A 20030-nucleotide genomic window follows, 5' to 3' on the forward strand; every position below is an offset into this window, starting at 1 on the left:
GCAAATTATATAAGTGGCAAGTGACATCCCAATTACCTCCAAAATCTATAACACACGCACGCAGCATATCTTCGAGAGTCTGAATGGTCCTTTCTGCCTGGACATCGGTCTGTGGATGAAAAGCGGTGCTTAAATTGACCTTGGTACCTAATCTTTTCTGAAATGCCTGCCAAAAATGCGCCGTGAACTGAAGGCCTCTGTCAGATATGATTGAAACTGGAGTACCATGCAATCGGACTATTTCTTTGATGTACAACTGTGCATACTTCTCTGCGGAATCTGTCGTCCTTACTGGTAGGAAATGTGCGGACTTTGTCAGTCGGTCTACAATAACCCAAATTGAATCATGTTTACGGTATGTGCGAGGTAGACCTACTACGAAATCCATATTAATCATCTCCCACTTCCACTGTGGTATCTCTATGTCCGCTAATGCTCGGCTTTGACTTGCTGGCAATTTAAACATTTAGCCACATGATCTACTACTTGTTTCTTATCTACCAATACAACTCTTTCAAATCTAGATACATTTTGGTAGCACCTGGGTGGATAGATTACCTCAAACTGTGAGCTTCCTTCATTATGGCCTTCCTAAGACCATCTACATCAGGCACACATAACCGATCATTCAACTTCAAAACTCCATCACTTCCTAGAGTGAAAGCAGTGATTTCTTTGCTTCTGACTCCTTCTTTTAATTTCACTAAGTATGTATCTTCGTCTTGCTTAGCCTTAACATGTGCAACAAGGGAGGATTGTGATAAGGCATAAGCAGTTATATCTCCTTCTTCGGTCATATCCAAACTAATTCCATCATTTGCTAGTTTTTGAATTTCTCGACCCAAAGATCGCCTTTGTACTGCAAGATGGGCCAAGACACCCATTGACTTCCTACTAAGTGCATCTGCTACCACATTAGCTTTGCCCGGGTGATAAAGGATATTGATGTCATAATCTTTCAATAGCTCGAGCCACATTTTCTGTCTCAAATTTAGTTCTTTTTGCTTGAAAATGTACTGGAGGCTTTTGTGATCTGTAAACACTTCAGAATGCTCGCCATAAAGGTAGTGTCGCCATATTTTTAATGCAAACACCACTGCTGCAAGCACCAAGTCGTGTGTGGGGTAGTTCTTTTCATGATTCTTTAACTGCCTGGAAGCATAAGCAATAACTTTTCCAGTTTGCATAAGAACACAACCAAGGCCCACTCTGGAGGCATCACAATACACTGTGAACCCACCCAAACCTGTCGGCAAGGTTAACACAGGTGCAGTGGTCAACCTCTTCTTTAACTCTTGAAAACTCTACTCACAACGTTTGACCATTAAAACTTAACTGCTTTCTAAGTCAACTTAGTTAATGGAGCTGCAAATGAGGAAACCCCTCCACAAACCTTCTATAGTAGCCAGCTAACCCCAAGAAACTCCTGATTTCGGTTGGCGTTGTCGGCCTAGGCCAGTTCTTGACTGCTTCTATCTTTTGAGGGTCTACTATTATTCCTTCACTAGATACCACGTGGCCTAAGAATGCCACTGACTGCAACCAGAACTCACATTTTGAAAACTTGGCATAAAGCTCATTCTCCTTCAAGGCCTGCAAGGCTATTCTGAGGTGTTTTGCATGATCTTCCTTGCTCTTAGAGTACACCAAAATATCATCTATAAACACAATAATAAAGGTATCTAGGAATGGCTTGAAAACTCCGTTTATGAGGTCCATGAATGCAGCTGGAGCATTTGTCAACCCGAAGGACATCACTAGAAATTCATAGTGCCCGTAGCGAGTTCTAAAGGCTGTTTTAGATATATCCTCTTTTCTGATTCTCAACTAATGGTACCCCGATCTCAAGTCTATTTTTGAAAAGTACTTTGCACCCTGAAGTTGATCAAATAAATCATCAATTCTTGGCAGTGGGTACTTGTTCTTAATGGTAACTTTATTTAACTGCTGATAGTCGACACACATTCTAAAAGACCCATATTTCTTCTTGACAAACAGGACCGGGGCACCCCATGGTAAAACACTCGGTCTGATGAAGCCCTTGTCAAGAAGGTCTTTTAATTGTTCTCTCAACTCATTAAGTTCTACTGGAGCCATCCTATAAGGAGGTATAGATATAGGCTGAGTGTCTGGCATAAGATCAATGCCCAAAGTCTATGATTCTTTCGGGAGGAAGTCCGGGAAGGTCATATGGGAAAACTTCTGGAAATTCTCTAACAACTGGCACTGACTAAAGAGCTGGTGGTTCTGATTCTGGATTAATAATGTGAGCCAAATAGGCGAGATACCCCTTACCGATTATTCGTTATGCCTTAAGGTAAGAAATAAACTTACCTACAAGCGATGCGGAACTACCCTTCCACTCTAAGACTTCTTCATTTGGAAATTGGAACCTGACTATCATGGCATGACAATCTAACATGGCATAGCAGGAAGACAAACAATCCATACCCATGATCATATCAAATCCACCATTTCTAATTCTATGAGATCGGCTTTGGCGTTGCGACCTTGGATTGAAACTATACAACCTCTATAGACTCTGGTGACTTTCACTGACTCGCCAACAGGAGTAGATACTAGGAATGGCTCACTAAGTTGTTCAAGTTCTAGTCCGAGGTTAATTGCAAAGTATGGAGTCACATATGAAAACGTTGAACCTGGATCCATTATGGCATAAACATTATATGAGCAGACTAAAAGTATACCTGTAATAACTTCTGCAGATGCCTCTGCACTCTGACGATCAAGTGTAGCAAACAAATGGGGTTGTCCCTCTCCCTGAGTAACTCGGTCTGCACCTCTGCCTGCTCCATGCCCAGTCTGATTATGAGAACCACGAGCCTGAGGTGGTACAACTGCAGTAGCTGAGGAACTAGAAGGACGAGTTAATCCACCACTGAAATTACGTCGCAACTTTGGGCAGTTGGCCTTTATATGACCAATGTCTCCACAATGGTAGCAACCATGAAACCCGAACTTACACTAACCTGAATGTTGCTGCTTACATGTTCCACAAAGACCTTGCTGGTGTGAATGTTGCTCAGCATGACTCTGGCTATATGAGGATGATGTCCTAAAATTCTGATTCTGGCGAGACTGATTTCCATAACTCTGAGTACGTCTGAAAGAAGACCCACCACCTGACTGATGACTGGACTGATCTGGTGCTAATGACTCCTTATTAGAGGAATCCCTTCCACCTCTGCTGGATGTACCATTAAACCTGCCCGTTGTCTGGGCTTTCTTGTTATGCTCTTTTTCTTCTCTCCTTAGTTGTTTGTCTTTTTCTAAGTGCTTGGCAAATCCCACAATAGAGGAGAAGGCTTTCATCCCTACTGCTACAGCTGATGTCGTATCCTTAATGTGGTAAACTAAACCGCCAACAAACCTGCGAATCTTTGCTTTTTCAGTCTTAACCATGTGAGGAGCATGCTTAGCTAACCTTATGAATTCCATGTAGTACTCTTGCACACTTTTATTCCCTTGCTTGAGATGTTCGAACTCTGTAGCCTTAACTTCCCTATCCTCTTCTGGGATAAAGTTAGCATGAATGCCTCTTCAAATTCTTCCCAAGTAGGCGGACCATCATCTTCATCTCTTTCCTTTTCCTACATCTCAAACCAAGCGCCGACCACATCTCTAAGCTGGTAAGCATCTAGCTCCACAGCTTCATCATCAAATGCTTTCATCATTCAGAGGGCTTTCTTGACACCCTCTAGCCACAACATCGGATCTTCATCAACTATAGAACCATGGAACACTGGAGGACTCAACTTCAAAAATTCATTCACTCTTGAGGACTCAGAATTGTTCTGTCTATTTGATTGAGGTGGAATCTCATCTGTTCTCTCGTTCTGGTTGGCCATAATGGCTTTAAACATCTCCATATCACTATTGACAGCATTAAACATCTGACCCACCTCGGGAAATATAGTTGCCTGAGCTGGAGCTGTTGTTGGGGGCGGTACTGGATCCTGAGGTACTGGATCATCATGCTCCACCCCTTTTTCTTGTTCAACCTGGGGTACTTGGACTCCCTTTGTGGATTTTTCCCTCCTTTTCTGAGTCGAAGCCTTCTTAGTTCTATCTTGAGCCACAATAGTAGCGATAGTTTCTTGAGCAACATCCTGAGTGTCGGTGTCAGAGTTGCGAGTACGAGTCATTTCTGCGAGTTTTGGAGAAATGAATAAATTAGATAATTTCTTAGAGGTAGACTCTACTGCACTATCTAAAGTATCAAAAAAAAAAACTTTTCCTAAATGCTTGTAGCCTCCTATTTATAAGTATGGCGCGCTTCATACACATAAACAAGACTCTACTAACACGGCTTCATAAACCCCTAGGACTCCATAAACTTGAGGCTCTGATACCAAGTTTGTCACGACCCATTTCCTGAACAAGTCGGGACCGGCACTCGATCATTAAACATGACCGAGCGAACCATCTCTGCTTATCAAATCTATTATAACTCCAAACTTTATATGCAACAAGGCAATACTCTAATCAAATACTTTTGATTAATTTAAACATTTAAATAAATCAACTCCAAAACTTTATTCATAATAACCAATGAAATACTGCTAAGTTATTTTCAAAAATATTTGAATCTTAACCCAACGACTATGTCCATGAAGCCTCTACTGATAAACTGACGCACTGCTCAGGACATGAGATTTTCTGGCTAGTTCTCTAAGTAACAAAGAAATAACTAAATAAAGATGAGTCTAAGGAATACTCCACGAACAAAAGCGGAGCTTACCAATAGCACTGGAAGAGAAGGAAGTCCTAACTCATAGTTTGCTCGCCTGCAAATCCGGTTCCTACGTTGTACCACATACCAACGTAGGTTCTCAAAAGAGAACGTCAGTATCATCCATTATACTCAGTGAGTCTCAACAACAGGGGGCGGAACTTTAATAACATATACATTATGAGCAAAGGTTCTAAATGCATGTAAAACATAAAGTTTATAAGAATAATTCTAAATAATTGCATAATAGTAGTTTATGAATATTCTAAAAGAAATTTTTTCTTTTTCTTTCTTATAAAAAAAAATACTTCACTTTATACTTTGGGAATTCCAACTATCTTGACTTAATTCTGTCTCAGTCACCATGTGATCTGCATGGGTTCGATCCCAATCTGATCGAATAGGCCCAATCCACGAGGTGCCACTCACTTCATGGTTCTCAACACTCATGTCTCATACCTTAGCATGGCTAAGTAAATTCTCAGCAACGATACCCTCGGCTCGTGTGCTCCCAACTTTGGCACAAGTAGTTTCAGGAAGTCAACGCCTTGGTCAGGACCCTAGGTCTGGACGATGACCCCTTCTCAGAATAAAGGATACTCCCAAAAATCTTTTATTTCTAAAACTTCTTCTTGTGATTATGCAAGTCTAAATCTTTTATACATACGCATACCGGTATCCTTAAATATAAGGCATGACATAAGAATGAAATAAACATTCAAATTATTTATAAAGGTTCTTGATCCTTCATGAATTTTCAACATGAAAATGGCATATAAGAATAACACAAAAATCTGGAATTTATGCACATATATCCATATAATCATCTAAACTTTAACTAGAAAATAATTCTAAGCTAATAGGTACTTACTACTCTAATTAAATATATATTAACTCTTTTATGCAATTCATCAAACACCTTGTGTGCGTGCTTTTGTGAGTTAAACCACTTTAGTAAAGGGTTGTATCAGTTCCCCTCAATTTCTCCTTTCAAGCAACAATGTAAGTTCTGATTCTTGTAATCAACTCAATGATCAAATACTACAATGATAAGTCACAATAAGTATCCAACTTCCCAAAAGCATTAATCTTTTGTCAACTCTAAGAACTTTAGGTTCAACTTCTAAATTTCTATGTTTTGGGGTGAGGTCTTGTTCTAACAATCCTTTATTGCCTCTAACAACCTTAACCCATCATAGCAATTCAATAAAAATGAAGAATTTATCTATTAACACCAAAAACTTAACTCGTATTTGATGGGTGTTCTTGAGGTTTTGTAAAACTTACCTATGAATTTACCTTATTAGGGTGTTAGATTCTAGTATATAATGATGTTATAGCTTACAATTCCGTAAAAAGAATTACCTCAGTCGTTGCCTAAAGAAGGTCATGCGGAATAGCTCTCAATGACTGATACGTTGCTTTGTTCTTGCTCCTAGACCTCTCGTTCTTTTCCAAAGGTTTTAAGCCTTTTTGCCTCTACGTGACTAAACAGAACCAAGTTCTGTTTTGCTTAAGGCTTTAAGCCTTTTGTTTCCCAACATGGGCTTTAGGCCCTTTTTCCCTTCTTCTTTTTTAAACTAGTAATTAATGATATTCACTTTTAATAATTAAAATTATTAATATTTTCCTAATTGTATATCTAATTATTTAAGTGTATATATATATATATATATATATATATATATATATATATATATATATATATATATATATATATATATATATTTCACTATAGGCAAGATAAAAATAATAGTAATAATAATAATTTGGTTCTATAATTAGTGTATCTTGAAACTTTTATAAATTTGAGGAGTGCTACACTTTCCCTTTCCCCAATTGAGAGTACTTAGATTGGGCTCATGCAAGTTGCGAAGTTTCCTGATCTTAAAAACCAATCGAGGATGTCAGAATTAGACAGTCAACAATATTCAAGGGAAATACCAAGGTGTACAGTCGAGAATCAGCTTTTACTCCTCGATATGTCAAACAACTCCTTAAACAACAAAATGCCTCCATGTCGATTCCAAAAGTTGATTCTTTCAAAGTACTAAATCTAGGTAAAAACAATCTAAGTGGAAGTATTCCTGATACATTTCCGCTGAGTTGCAGTTTACAAGTTTTAGACTTCAGCAGCAATATTTTAGAAAGAAAAGTTCTGACATCCTTGGAAAGATGTACATTTTTAAAGGTTTTGGACGTTGGAAAGAACAAGATTCGAGATACACTCCCATACATGTTGGCAAAATTACCTAGTTTGCATGTCTTAGGTTTAAGGTCGAATAAGTTCCATGGGAATCTCCAGTTTCCAATAGCTAATCAAACGTGGCCAAGACTTCAAATTGTAGATATTTCTTTCAATAATTTCAAAGGAGCTCTGATACCACAATACTTCTCAAACTGGGAAGGCATGATGTAGAGTAGCAATCCAAAGCCCAAGCACCAGTACTTGAATGTTGAAGATTTAAACATATATTATCAAGCTAGAATGGTTGTAGTTCTCAAAGGTCGGGAGATGGAGATTGTGAATATTCTTGAAGCTTTTACATCGATTGATTTCTCTTGCAACAACTTTCAAGGGGAGATACCTGAAGTAGTGGGCGATCTCAAATTGTTATATCTTCTTAATTTATCACATAATGCATTGACAGGAAGAATACCAAAGGCCCTGGGAAAGTTGAATCAGCTTGAATCCTTAGATCTTTCAGTCAACCAGTTAAGTGGGAAGATTTCGGACGAGCTTGTAGGTCTCACATTCCTTTCATTCTTGAACATATCTTTTAATCAACTTTCTGGTAGGATTCCAAGAGGCAATCAATTTCATATGTTCTCGGTAGATTCCTTTGATGGGAACACGGGGTTGTGCGATTTTCCTTTAAAGAAAACATGCAGTGGTGATACCAACGTTAATGGATTGTTACAACCTAACAACCATTCTGAACATGAAATTGATGGGAAGTATATTATAAGTTTTGCCTTGGGATCTTCTGTGAGTTTTAGCATCATAATCTGGCTTCTTTTGCATAGCCGAAGATATAATGAATTCATTGATAGACTTATTTTCAGAATTTTTGGTCAGCACAAAAAAGAGTGGCAGGATTAAAAACAAACTAGCTCTTTTACTTTATTTTGATTTTGCTGGCTAGCTGCTTTCCAAAATTGGAAAATGAACTCATGAGGAAAATGTTTTCCAAAATAATTAAGCCAACCAAACATGGGAAAGTTGGAAAACATTTTCTGGAAAATATTTTTCTTCGTACCAAGCACACCCTAAGACAAAAAATTTACAGAACAAATCATGAAATATCCTATAAAAAGGAAGTGTACACACTGAGGGATTTCAAGGATATTTACAGGATATCTTGCACTCACTTTTCACTCACAAGTCACAACCAGACGCCTTCTCTAAAATTCCACTAATTTCCACACGCACCTTATAAAATGTACAAATCTAATCCTGTAATGTGTAAACCAATAGATATATGTGTCTCGGGTCGCCAAATGAAATGCCAATGCGGAAATCTATGAACTTAACGACTATGGTCAGTTTTGGGAAGAGTGGTTTGAGAATTGATGTAACATGTTATAAATTAATTGTTACTCCTCGCGCTCCATTGACAAAACCAGTTGGTATTGTTTCTTGTGGAGTATCTGAGCCATGCCAACCATGTCTTGTGGGATCATATTTCTCGCCATCGCCCCAAAGAGCATAGGCTTCTTCTCCATGTACCGCGTCATCCCCAATCATTAGCTGCTCATCTGACATTCTTAACGGGATAAACAACCTTATCGCGAGTAGTATTATTGTCGTTGCAACTATGTTCCAACCAATGATAAAGAGAGCTGCAACTATTTGCTTAAGGAAAAGCATTCCACCACTTCCACCATAAAATGCACCCCTTGTGTTACTTACTGGAAGAATAATACTACAAAGACTTGGTTCTGCTAGAAGACCAGTTAATAAACCGCCTAAAAGTCCTGCTACAGCGTGTGTGTGAAACACAGCCAATGTATCATCCACCTGTTATTATACAACAACAAAGTTATCAACATTGAGTTTATCATATTTCCAATCAAATATTTGCGACATTAATTAATTGGAAATTGTACGATTTGGTGTCAGCTATGCTCGCTTAGTTATACAACATTTGATGTCTATGAAATCTAACACGATCACAGCCGAAAAGGAGGAAACTAATGCTAATATGAGTGATCATGCTTTTTTTTAATCCGGAAACTAGACATTAAAATTGCAACATTATGGTATCCTTTAACAAAGGCAAATTTACTTTGACAGATTCCCACCAATTTGCAGATAAAAGGTCCGATTCTTGTCTGCACGCCGAAAGACTACAAGGTTATGAGCAATTAGACATTAAGCAGTTCACACCTTAAGTAAAAAATGACACCTGTAAAAAGGTTAATCTATATAGGATCGACTAATATATAGCAGAAACTCTAATTGAGAGTCGCGCCCTTTTTTTCTGATACAAAATATAATTAACGTGGTCGGCAGGATTCGAACCTGCGCGGGCAGAGCCCACATGATTTCTAGTCATGCCCGATAACCACTCCGGCACGACCACTTGATGAACCTACACGCAGATTTTCTTCATGTTATCATATTTGATTGGAAATATGATAAGATATTTATTTTATGTATTTTTTTACCATAATCCTTTCTACGTACTATGTTCTAAAGTGTATTTATACATATTCAATGAGTTTTTTTAACACAAATACAAAATTTAAGCAAAAGTTATTAGATTTTGTCGAACTCGTAGCTATAAGGTTGGCTCCGCCCTGTTCACACGTGAAGTACTTAATTAGTGCTGACCTACTTTTCTCCTTCATTCGAGTATGACTTGTTAAGAGTCGTAGGAACAGAGGAAGGTTAGATAGCAACTTAATTTGACATAAAGACTTTTCAATTTCAACAACCATATATGAATACAACTACCAACTCTAAGACAAGTCTTTATTTTATTTTTTTCAAGGACAAGTCTTTAGAATGGAATATTAAAGTCTTTAATTTATTTTTTTCTAGGATAAGTCTTTAGAATGGAATATTAAAGCACAATATATAGTACCTTCTGTAGAAAAGTGGACTTTTTGTGGAGGATCATCATGGAAAACCATGGAATGCTACCTGAAAGTATTCCCATTACTATGGCTGCCCAAGCTTGCACCACTCCTACATCAACAAGCAATAATAAGAACATATTATAATAGCTTAGTTATCGTTTTTATCATGATATCAATTAATCTAATCATAGAGATATAACTTTAATTACCTAATCTTATCGCGTGTAAATATCATTTATATTGTTAGTGTTGGAAAATTGCTATTAGGTCGGGTCCATCCATAAGGGGTGCTAATTAGCTTGTTAACCCATTAGCTAGTTCTCCTCCTAAAACCTATATAAGCACTACTAAGGGTGTTGAAAGGGACGCATTTCACTAGACTAGAGATGGCTAGGGTTAGATACTTTCTGCATTCATCGAAGAGATTTTTAGGTTTTGGAAACAAGGGATTTCATCCGTTTTGAGGATTCCCAACGACCAGTAATTAATGTCGTGGTTGCTACAGACTATCCGCTTAAGGAGAAGTCCGTGGGTATCCTAACTAGTATTTACGAGCTAAATACTCCGGTTAGTATATAGAACTTGAACTCGTCTTTTTTTTTTTTAGCATCATAAAGAATTGAAATTACCTGCTCCAGGAGTTACACAGGCGAGGCCGGTCATCATTCCCTGAACAGCTCCAATAACTGATGGCTTGCCAAAGTAAAACACATCAAGGGTTGTCCAAACAAGAAGACTAGTAGCTGCTGAAATATTTGTGTTTAACACAGCCAAAGGAGCAGCTACATTTGCAGCATTAGGTGCTCCTCCATTGAAACCTGACCAACCCATCCAAAGTAGCCCTGCTCCTGCAAGCATAAGCAACACATTGTTTGGTGGAAACCTTTCCCTATCACTCTTCAATCTTGGCCCAACCTGAGATCAATATATCCAACCGTTTGAGTAAGATAACTAAAACAAGATTAAGAAAGAACAATAACAAACAAACAACAACAACAACAAATCCAGTGATTTCTCACCAGTGGAGTCTTGAAAGGATAAGATATACGCAATCTTACATTTACCTTAAAAGGGCAGAGATGATATTTCCGACAGACCCTCGGTTGGAAAAAGGATGAAAAAGAGTAATGGCAAGAAAGAGCAATAACACTAATTGGTAAATTTTGGAACTTCAAAAGTGTATGACTCTATTCTTTCACATATATAATTGTTGGAGGAACATATATGGGAAACAAGATTAAGATGAGGAGTCAATTTCGACAACAACAACATATCCAGTGTTATCCCATACTGTGGGGTCTGGGAGGAGTCAATTTCGAGATGAACAGAATCAATTACTTTTAGTTCGAACCATGTATACTTACATACGATTTTTTTTAAAAGCGTACTCATATAAGAGATCATGCCAGTGGTGATGGAGCATGAGATCAACAGGCTGATCTGAAGCATTTTCGGAGATATATATGTAAAAAGTCACTAAAATTTCAAAAAAAGAAAAATTGAACATATTATTATCAAAATGTAATATGTTTAGTCGTAGAACTAAAGTTAAACTCATCAAATTTAAATTCTGAAGCCGCCTCAAATTCATTCCCGCTCCTAATAAACCGATCACTCCGACATTGACTTTAACTTTTGGATCTGTTTCTCTCAAGAAAGTGTAATAACATGGTAAAACAGAGTTTTATAGAAGGAATCAAGGAAAGAAAAGACAGAAAAATACCCAATAAGCAGCAGTGAATCCAGAAATTCCAGCAGAGAGATGAATAACATAGCCACCAGAATAATCAATAACGCCCCAATGATAAAGAAAACCACCACCCCAAAGGCTAAAAGCTCCAACCGTATAACAAAAAATAAGCCAAAGAGGAACAAAAGCCATCCAAGCTTTAATATTCATACGACCAAGAACAGAACCAGCTAATAAAATCATGGTAATTGCAGCAAAAGTGAAATGAAAATAAACATGTGCAGCCATAGGATAAAAAGGTTCAAGCATAGGAGATTCAATATTCCCATTGCTATAATAGTGTGTTGTCTCAGGTACTCTTGCACGTCCGATTAAGTACTTTTGGCCTAAAGCAGGAGCGCCTTTTGCCCAGAAGGGTAAAAGCTTATCGCCAAAAGCGATACGATAGCCAACTAAAACCCAACAGATGAGAACTGCTGCAAATGCGTAAAGAGCCATGAAAGCTGAGTTAACTGCCCATTTTTTCTTGACTATGCTAGCGTAAAGGATGACGAGTCCGGGCATACTTTGAAGGCCGACGAGGGTCGCGGCGGTCATTTGCCACGCGTTGTCGCCTTTGTTTAGCCATGGAGGTACTGCAGGTAAATCTGTTTGATAAGCTCCTGGTATGGACATGGCTTTAGTTTCAGAGAGGCCTAAATAATTCTTGATGAAATTGATGCTGTTTATGTCTTTTCTTCTGTTTTATATAGTATGGTATTCAACGTGTTGTTAGGTGGAGAAACTAGAGTTGACCAAGTTTACACTTGTTGTTCATAAGTTTTTTTATATCATTAGGTTAATCAAATTATTTTACAATAACGTGTAGAGTACTAATTTTTTTATATCAATTTGATACAATAGCATAATAATAATAATAATAATAATAATAATAATAATAATAAATAATAATAATTAAACTTGTTATATTTGATTAAATTGCACGCATGGTATAAAATATGTTACGTTTGTTAATGTATATAATTTTAGTTCATTAGCACATAGGAAAATGAAGGGCAAGTAACTAGAGTAAGTAGTCTTTCGATCCACGAGCAAATTAGAGTAAAGTATATAGTTTAAGCCAATAATAGTGTTTAAATTTTTTATATTGTCATCAGATTAAGTTAACCTTTTCATTTTCCTTGAGTGTATTTGTAAGCATCATGTCTATTTTTACAAGGTAAAGGTAATATCTGCATACAGAGGCGCATACACCTTATATTATGCGGTATCATGAAATACCGCTTCGTCGAAAATTTTTATTAGTTATGTACAAGAAAAATAAAAATATTAGGAATAAATATAGAAAATGACACCGCTTACAACTGCAAAAAGTTATTTATTTGTTCATTTCTTCAAATTGTGACACCGCTTATAAAAAAGTCTGCGTACACCACTATCTATATATACACTACCTTTTTCAGATCTCACTTGTGTGATTATAATGAATCTGTTGTTGTTGTTTTCATTAAGTTAACCTATGACATCATATACCTTTTCACATCAATACAATATGGTAACTTGCAACAAAATAACAACTTGTTTTAGCAAGTTAGGTTGCAAATATAAATAGTGTATGTAAAATTATATATAGAGGAAATTGGTAGATAAGTAACTAGAATAAGTTTAGAAATTGGTGAGAAAGAGTGATGAAGTAGTCGTGGACCCTCACTGCCACGCAGACAGGTGTGGAGTTGGACTACTTAATGAAAGCAAAATGTGAATGAAAGTGATGAGGAAGCTTCAATTTGAGAAGTCAAATTTTGTACATAGCTTTGACTAGTCTTATAGGGAACATTCCAACTAGTTATCCTGTGCCAACAATTGAGTAATTGATACTGACTTGCGTAGACTTTTCTCATTTTGAAATATTATAACTCTTGTTTTCTAATTACATAATCATTAAAATAGAGCATGAGATAAGGAAAATATGAGGTCATACGATTATATTTTATTTCGAGATAATAGAAAAGAGAAAAAGTTATTATCGTAAGAAAAATAAAAGTGGTATGTGACTTTGGTGGAATATATAGTACTCAATATGTTTGAAAAGTTTTCTTCTGCAGTTTTACTTTGCTTTCTATATGCATTTAATTTTCTCCGAATTAGGTACCTAGTCCTCTTTTATTTTATATCTAAGTGTAAATTATAAATTTTGAGCCGACATAATCAGATAAGAGGCGTATCTAAGCACGACATGTATATAATTGTGCTCGACTCATTTTCACAAATATAAGACTAAACAAAACACCTAAAAGTAGCTGTTCTTCTCTTCTTCTCTTCTAGGTGTTGGTAATTATTGAATAATCAAAACGACAAATATTGATTATTGAATGGTTTGATTGGAGTGAGATGATCATTGAATGGTTTGTGATTCGAGGTGCTGTATGTTTTGGTGGTACGTATGGTTTGATTGGTTGTTAATAAAATTATTGGAATGATCTCCGTACATAATATTTTGCTGAATTTTCGACGTGAACTGAAAAGCTAATAACACTCAAAACAAATTGTAATATGAGCCTAAAACCCTAGAACAACCTTTATTGATAATCTAAAACCGTAAACAAATTGTTAGGATCCTAAAAAGGCCTAAAATCACTACAAAAGAAAAAAAAACATTTAACACATATAATTTAACCGCAAAACAAGATTCATTTGTGAATAGTTTGTGTTTATCGTGTTGATGGATTTTTTGGTGGTGTTATTTGATTGGTTGATTATAGAATTTTCGAACTCCGGTCCGGATAGTACAAAGAAGAGAAATTTTTATAAAGCACTATCTTTTAGTAGTAATTAGCCGTCTATAGATATCATTTGCTATACTGCGGATTATAGATACTTTTTATGTGGTTATAAAATGTATTTGATGTGTTTAAGCTATTGTATTCATGAATACAGTAGCAAAAATAGGCGTGAATCAGGGAAGTCCAGCTAATCAGTTGTTGTATTCGAGTGTATTCGACTGTATTCATGGAGTGAAACATGGGATTACAGCTGGACAGATTATTGTATTCGACTGTATTCACGGCGTGAAATAGGGGATTTACACTATTTTTAAAACGGAAAGTGAATCATTAACATATTAGACTCCTAATATAACTCAACAAACTCAATTATAACACAAAAAATTTGTATTTTCAGTTATAAAAAAGATTCTCAACAAAAAAATACCCCAAAAACATAGCAATCTTCAGAGAAATTATATAATACATCTTAATACATAAATTATACTAATTAAAAAAAAAACTTATGAATACATTCATGGCATATAGAGAGACAGTGAATACGATGAAATACATAGAATACAACGGGATACATTGAAATTCAATGGAAAAAAAGACAGAGAATACAATAAAATACATGGAATACATCGAGATACATTGAATTACAATTAAAAAAAGGCGGCGGAAGGATCATTGAGGAGGTTAAAGACTGTTTGTGAGAGGGTGAAGAGGACTCTGTCATCGACTGCACAGACCACAATTGAGATTGATTCTTTGTATGAAGGTATTGATTTTTACTCGACTATTACTAGAGCAAGATTTGAGGAGCTGAACATGGATTTGTTCAGGAAGTGTATGGAGCCAGTGGAGAAATGTTTGAGGGATGCCAAGATGGATAAGAGCAGTGTTCATGATGTGGTTCTCATCGGTGGATCAACTAGGATTCCCAAAGTTCAGTAATTACTTCAAGATTTCTTCAATGGGAAGGAGCGTTGTAAAAGCATCAACCCGGACGAAGCAGTATCCTTTAAAGAGGGTTTTAAAGAGGTTTTTCAGCGACCGAAAAAACAACCAAAAACGGCGGCGGAAGGATCATCACGTTGGTGTAAAGGGAGGGGAAAGTGGAAAGGGATACAAAGAAAATCGGTGGAAGGAGAAGGAGATCGGAAATTTTAATGGGATGGGGAGAGAATGGGATGTATCAAAGTAGAGAGAGAGAAAAAATAGTGTAACTGATTAGCGTATTTAGTGGCTTAGAGCTAGGAGGTAACCAAAATTAAATATTTTCTATAAACCTTAAAGGTATCTATAGAATATAATTTTTTTAAATGGTATTTATTTAAAATAAATAAGGTGTTAACATTTGCTATAGGAGGTAAAAATTCCTACAAAGAAAAGTGGCCAGCCCATATGATGTGGGGAAATAGTTGGAGTTATATTGGGCCCACAGCTGAAGTACCCAGTGAAGCAGCCCATTAGAATTAGAAGAATTAACCAAAATAGCTGCCCACCTGACCGTAAAAATTGTAGGAAATCTTACATAAATATCCCAAATAAGTTCCAACTTACAACCTCTAGCTATTAATCATAAACTTATCAAAACTAGTTAAACACATATAAAAATTAAAAACCCAAATAAATAAGGTTCTTTCTCTCCAAGAATCACACGAAAAGATCTTCTTCTATATTTTAAGTGTGACTAGCAACATTAGATGCAAGATGGAAAGAAAAGTTCATGTTTGATCGAGGTAACAAATAAGGTAATGAAATACAATGTGTATTTATATATTTTCGTGTGTGTGTGCGCGCACACACACAGACATCACACACAAAAACAAGATTCCAAAAATCTAAGCGAAAAAAGATCGTTTTTAATGTTATAGTTAAAATTCATTGAACACGTACAGATGAGTCAATATACAAAACTTGAGAAAGATTGGATTGATTTGACATCAAAATTTATATATATATATATATATATATATATATATATATATATATATATATATATATATATATATATATATATATATATATATATATATATATATATATATATATATATATATATATATATATATATATATATATATATATATATATATATATATATATATATATATATATATATATATATATATATATATATATATATATATATATATATATATATATATATATATATATATATATATATATATATATATATATATATATATATATATATATATATATATATATATATATATATATATATATATATATATATATATATATATATATATATATATATATATATATATATATATATATATATATATATATATATATATATATATATATATATATATATATATATACAAATAACAAATTGGATAATATTGATAATAGTTGGCTAATATTAGTAATATTTTATGAATTGGCCAATTTTTGTAATGAGCTACTTATAAATAGACATAATTGGTAGTTTTCCAAAATTGTACGGACACCCTATTTGGTCACCTCTATTTAAGTTACCCACAAAAACAAAATTATTTACCCTTGTCTACCTATTTATTTTTCTACCCATAAACTAATTACATTTCCTACCCATAGTAGGTTTTGTGGGAAATTTTTTCTTTATTCTTCTTCCTTGGTGAAAGAGTTCTAGTTGATCTCAACTTCTAACTCCTTTCCTATCTTGGGTAGTGTTCTCTTTGAGTAAGGGGTCCTTTTCGTCATCAATTATGCAACCTTTTCGATCAGGAGATATAAATTATACCAAGTTAAGCTTATCTCCTTCATGTGCATCCCATATGCTCGAATCTGCCCGTTTCGATGCACACAGAGGAAGGACCTGGTTCATGTCTGAGCTTCCTGGGTTAATCTTCAAAACAAACCTTCACTACCCTATGTCGAGCAAGAGTTTGCTTCCTTTCCCTAGCAGGGTCAGAATTGACTTACATCCGTTCTTTAACTCGTCTTTCTTTTGCTCCATTCCCGAGCTCCTCGATCAATAATGCTACTTAGGGAGAAAAAATCTTGACTCAGGAGCACCTGAATCTATTCTTTTTGTATCCCACATTTGTCTATGTTAAAGCATCCACCCATTCCTCGGTGAAAGAAAATGCTACTCAAGGATCAAAAAAAAAAAAGCTGATGGGCCAACAAGTGAGAAGTGAGAGTTTCTCACTCTAAGAAACTTTAGAGGCAGCTCTCTGTAACAAAAGTACATACCTAACTTATTCAGTTTATCGAATGATCAACTCTTTATGACACTCCTTGGCTCCCACTGTCCTAAAAATTCAAAAGTATACTCTCAAGCGCTTGAGCTTGATGTTCACATTGTAAACGTACAACAAATACTTGGACCCCAAAACATTAAATGAAGTTTGGTGGGTGCTTGAGACTTGTGAGCAGGGCATATCTATGGTTACAACAAAAATAATAAATCTTCACGAGTGGGATTTAGGGAGAAATAATGTGTACGCAAATCTTATCCTTACCTTATGAAGATATAAATGTTGTTTCCGGTAGACTCTCGACTCCAGGAATAACGAACTAAATCAACAAACAATAGCAACAACAAGATAATAGGGTAATGAAAGTGAATAACACAACATATACTAATAACGAACCAAGAATAAGCAAATACAACAATAGGCTAGTTTTACTAACAAGCCTAGGAGAGACTCGCGACTAATCTGTCAATCTTCAACTCTAATACTCGTCTTCCATGTCTATCGAGGATCATGTTCTCTGTAAGTCCTCAATAAACTGAAGCAATAATATGTCCCACCTAATCACCTTAACCCAGTACTTCTTACACCTACCCCTATATTTCCTAAGACCCGCCATGGATGGCGTATCTATGGTTGCCTTCACAATTAATATATATTTGATTTAAGTTGAATATTCTAATGGCAGTACGTGTCCTATTTCATGTTGTCGTTTTGTGCAAAGTTTCAAGAGTGTCCACCGTCCTAACACAGTGAGATCAAATATATGGAAGCAGATATGGTCAGTGGACTAATAATTTCAAACGCACATCTCGAAAAGGTCTTTGGATATTCATATGGAGACTGTGGAATTGGGATGTATTCAGTGCATAAAAATTAAAGGGCGAGGTCGACATGGGCAGTCAGTGCTCCCTCCTGAACATTGCAGAAGAAACATAATGGGGCTAATATCACGACAAACAAACAAAGATTAATCGTTTGCTTTAGTTTGAAATTGGTTCATGTATTTTCCACATCTAATTGTGAAACATTGATCAGGAAAGAACGACATTGTACGTTAAAGAGTAGAAATACTACGACTCCAACTTTTATTTCTTTTTGTTTCTTCTTCTTTGGTTGGAGTTTGAATGTGCAGAGACGGAACCAAGTTTTAAAGTTTATCATTTTAGTTCTTTTAAATTACTGAATTTTAAATTATTAAATTATACATATTCAACGGATTTCTTGAAACAACACAAAAGGACAAACTTAATAAAAAAAAGAAGGGGAAAAAACAAGAAAGTGATAGATGAGTGGGGAAAAGGATTTCACAGCTGAATGGATGATCAAATTCCTAAGGGAATTTTGATAATGCAGTCAAGTTTCACCAAAAGTACTAAACTCTAAGAATAGAAAAATGAAATCTAAACTCTAAGGATAAGCAGCTAACAATCAAGCAATCTAAATTGGAATATACTTGGAAATAGACTTCAATATGTTGATAACTTCTTTAAGATATTCTGAACAGAAACGAACATCCGTCCTCATCGTTCATACAAATTCACTTGCTCAATTTGGCAAAGAAAGGAGGAGGTTCAAATATCTAGGTCAATGAATAATATGTTTTAGGAAAAAACCAGGTAAATAGTGTGGGCCTCATGGGTAGGAGTAGTAAATATTTTGGGTCTGGGCATTAAAGGGTAAATAGTTTAGGATTAATGGGTATAAAGTGATATTTTCTTTTTTTAACTTGTACCCACTATTTAAACGAGTTTAGACCTTCTCCTTCTCCTTCTCCTTCTCCTTCTCCTTCTCCTTCTCCTTCTCCTTCTTCTTCTTCTTCTTCTTCTTCTTCTTCTTCTTCTTCTTCCTGGGCATTAAAGGGTAAATAGTTTAGGATTAATGGGTATAAAGTGAGATCTTCTCTTTTTTTAACTTGTACCCACTATTTAAACGAGTTTAGACCTTCTTCTCCTTCTCGTTCTCGTTCTCCTTCTCCTTCTTCTTCTTTTTCTCCTTCTCCTTCTTCTTCTTCTTCTTCTTCTCCTTCATGTAAGAGTGATTTTATATGGTATTTGTGAAAATATTTTAAGATAGTTTATGATATTTTATAGTGGTGAGCTATTGTGACATTTTATTTTTTTACTATTGCTTAGGGTTTGTTCTTTTTCTTTTTCTTAATTGCAAAATGGGTAGCTAAATTTATTGTTATTTTGACAAATTGGTGAATGAGGTTTGTTCTTGATGATATTTGGAGGTTATGTTTCAAATTTGAGCTTATTTGGAGTAGATGTAGGTATTAAATAGTATATTGGATTGTTAAAATCCGTAGAACAAAATTCTGTTTCTGAACAATTTGTACTTCAGGCTTACCTGGCATTAAGTGCATGAAAATATTGGTTGTACTTCAGACCTTTTAGCCATAAGTGCATCTAAAGTGTAAATTTTTATTTCAGACTTATTGGCCTTAAGCGTAGGAAAACTTTGTTGCACTTCAAACATTTTGCCCTTAAGTGCATCCGAAGTGTAATTTTTCACTTCAA

At 35.5% G+C, this 20030-nt stretch overlaps 3 protein-coding genes and 1 non-coding gene across 4 annotated transcripts; 1 reads left to right on the forward strand and 3 right to left on the reverse strand.

Moving 5' to 3' along the window:
• Positions 1-554: 554 nt before the first annotated feature.
• LOC138883923 (uncharacterized) lies at positions 555-3459 on the reverse strand. The gene is made up of 7 exons (XM_070164642.1): positions 2991-3459; positions 2709-2948; positions 2532-2660; positions 2335-2415; positions 1875-2129; positions 1394-1658; positions 555-1152 (listed from the first exon to the last, which is right to left on the reverse strand). The coding sequence occupies exons 1-7, from the start codon at positions 3457-3459 to the stop codon at positions 555-557; spliced, it is 2037 nt and encodes a 678-aa protein (XP_070020743.1).
• A 3311-nt stretch (positions 3460-6770) lies between these two features.
• LOC104227640 (receptor like protein 27-like) lies at positions 6771-7948 on the forward strand. Its single transcript, XM_009779921.2, has 2 exons — positions 6771-7161; positions 7195-7948. The coding sequence occupies exons 1-2, from the start codon at positions 6771-6773 to the stop codon at positions 7854-7856; spliced, it is 1053 nt and encodes a 350-aa protein (XP_009778223.2). The 3' UTR covers positions 7857-7948.
• An 88-nt stretch (positions 7949-8036) lies between these two features.
• LOC104227638 (ammonium transporter 2) lies at positions 8037-12261 on the reverse strand. The gene is made up of 4 exons (XM_009779919.2): positions 11562-12261; positions 10468-10753; positions 9844-9947; positions 8037-8774 (listed from the first exon to the last, which is right to left on the reverse strand). Exons 1-4 carry the CDS (start codon positions 12201-12203, stop codon positions 8337-8339), a joined length of 1470 nt encoding a protein of 489 aa, XP_009778221.1. The 5' UTR covers positions 12204-12261; the 3' UTR covers positions 8037-8336.
• TRNAS-AGA (transfer RNA serine (anticodon AGA)) lies at positions 9258-9339 on the reverse strand. Its single transcript has one exon. It is a non-coding gene; the product is annotated as a tRNA-Ser (tRNA).
• Positions 12262-20030: the final 7769 nt, after the last annotated feature.

Source organism: Nicotiana sylvestris, chromosome 12, assembly GCF_000393655.2.
Source record: "Nicotiana sylvestris chromosome 12, ASM39365v2, whole genome shotgun sequence".
NCBI lineage: Eukaryota > Viridiplantae > Streptophyta > Magnoliopsida > Solanales > Solanaceae > Nicotiana > Nicotiana sylvestris.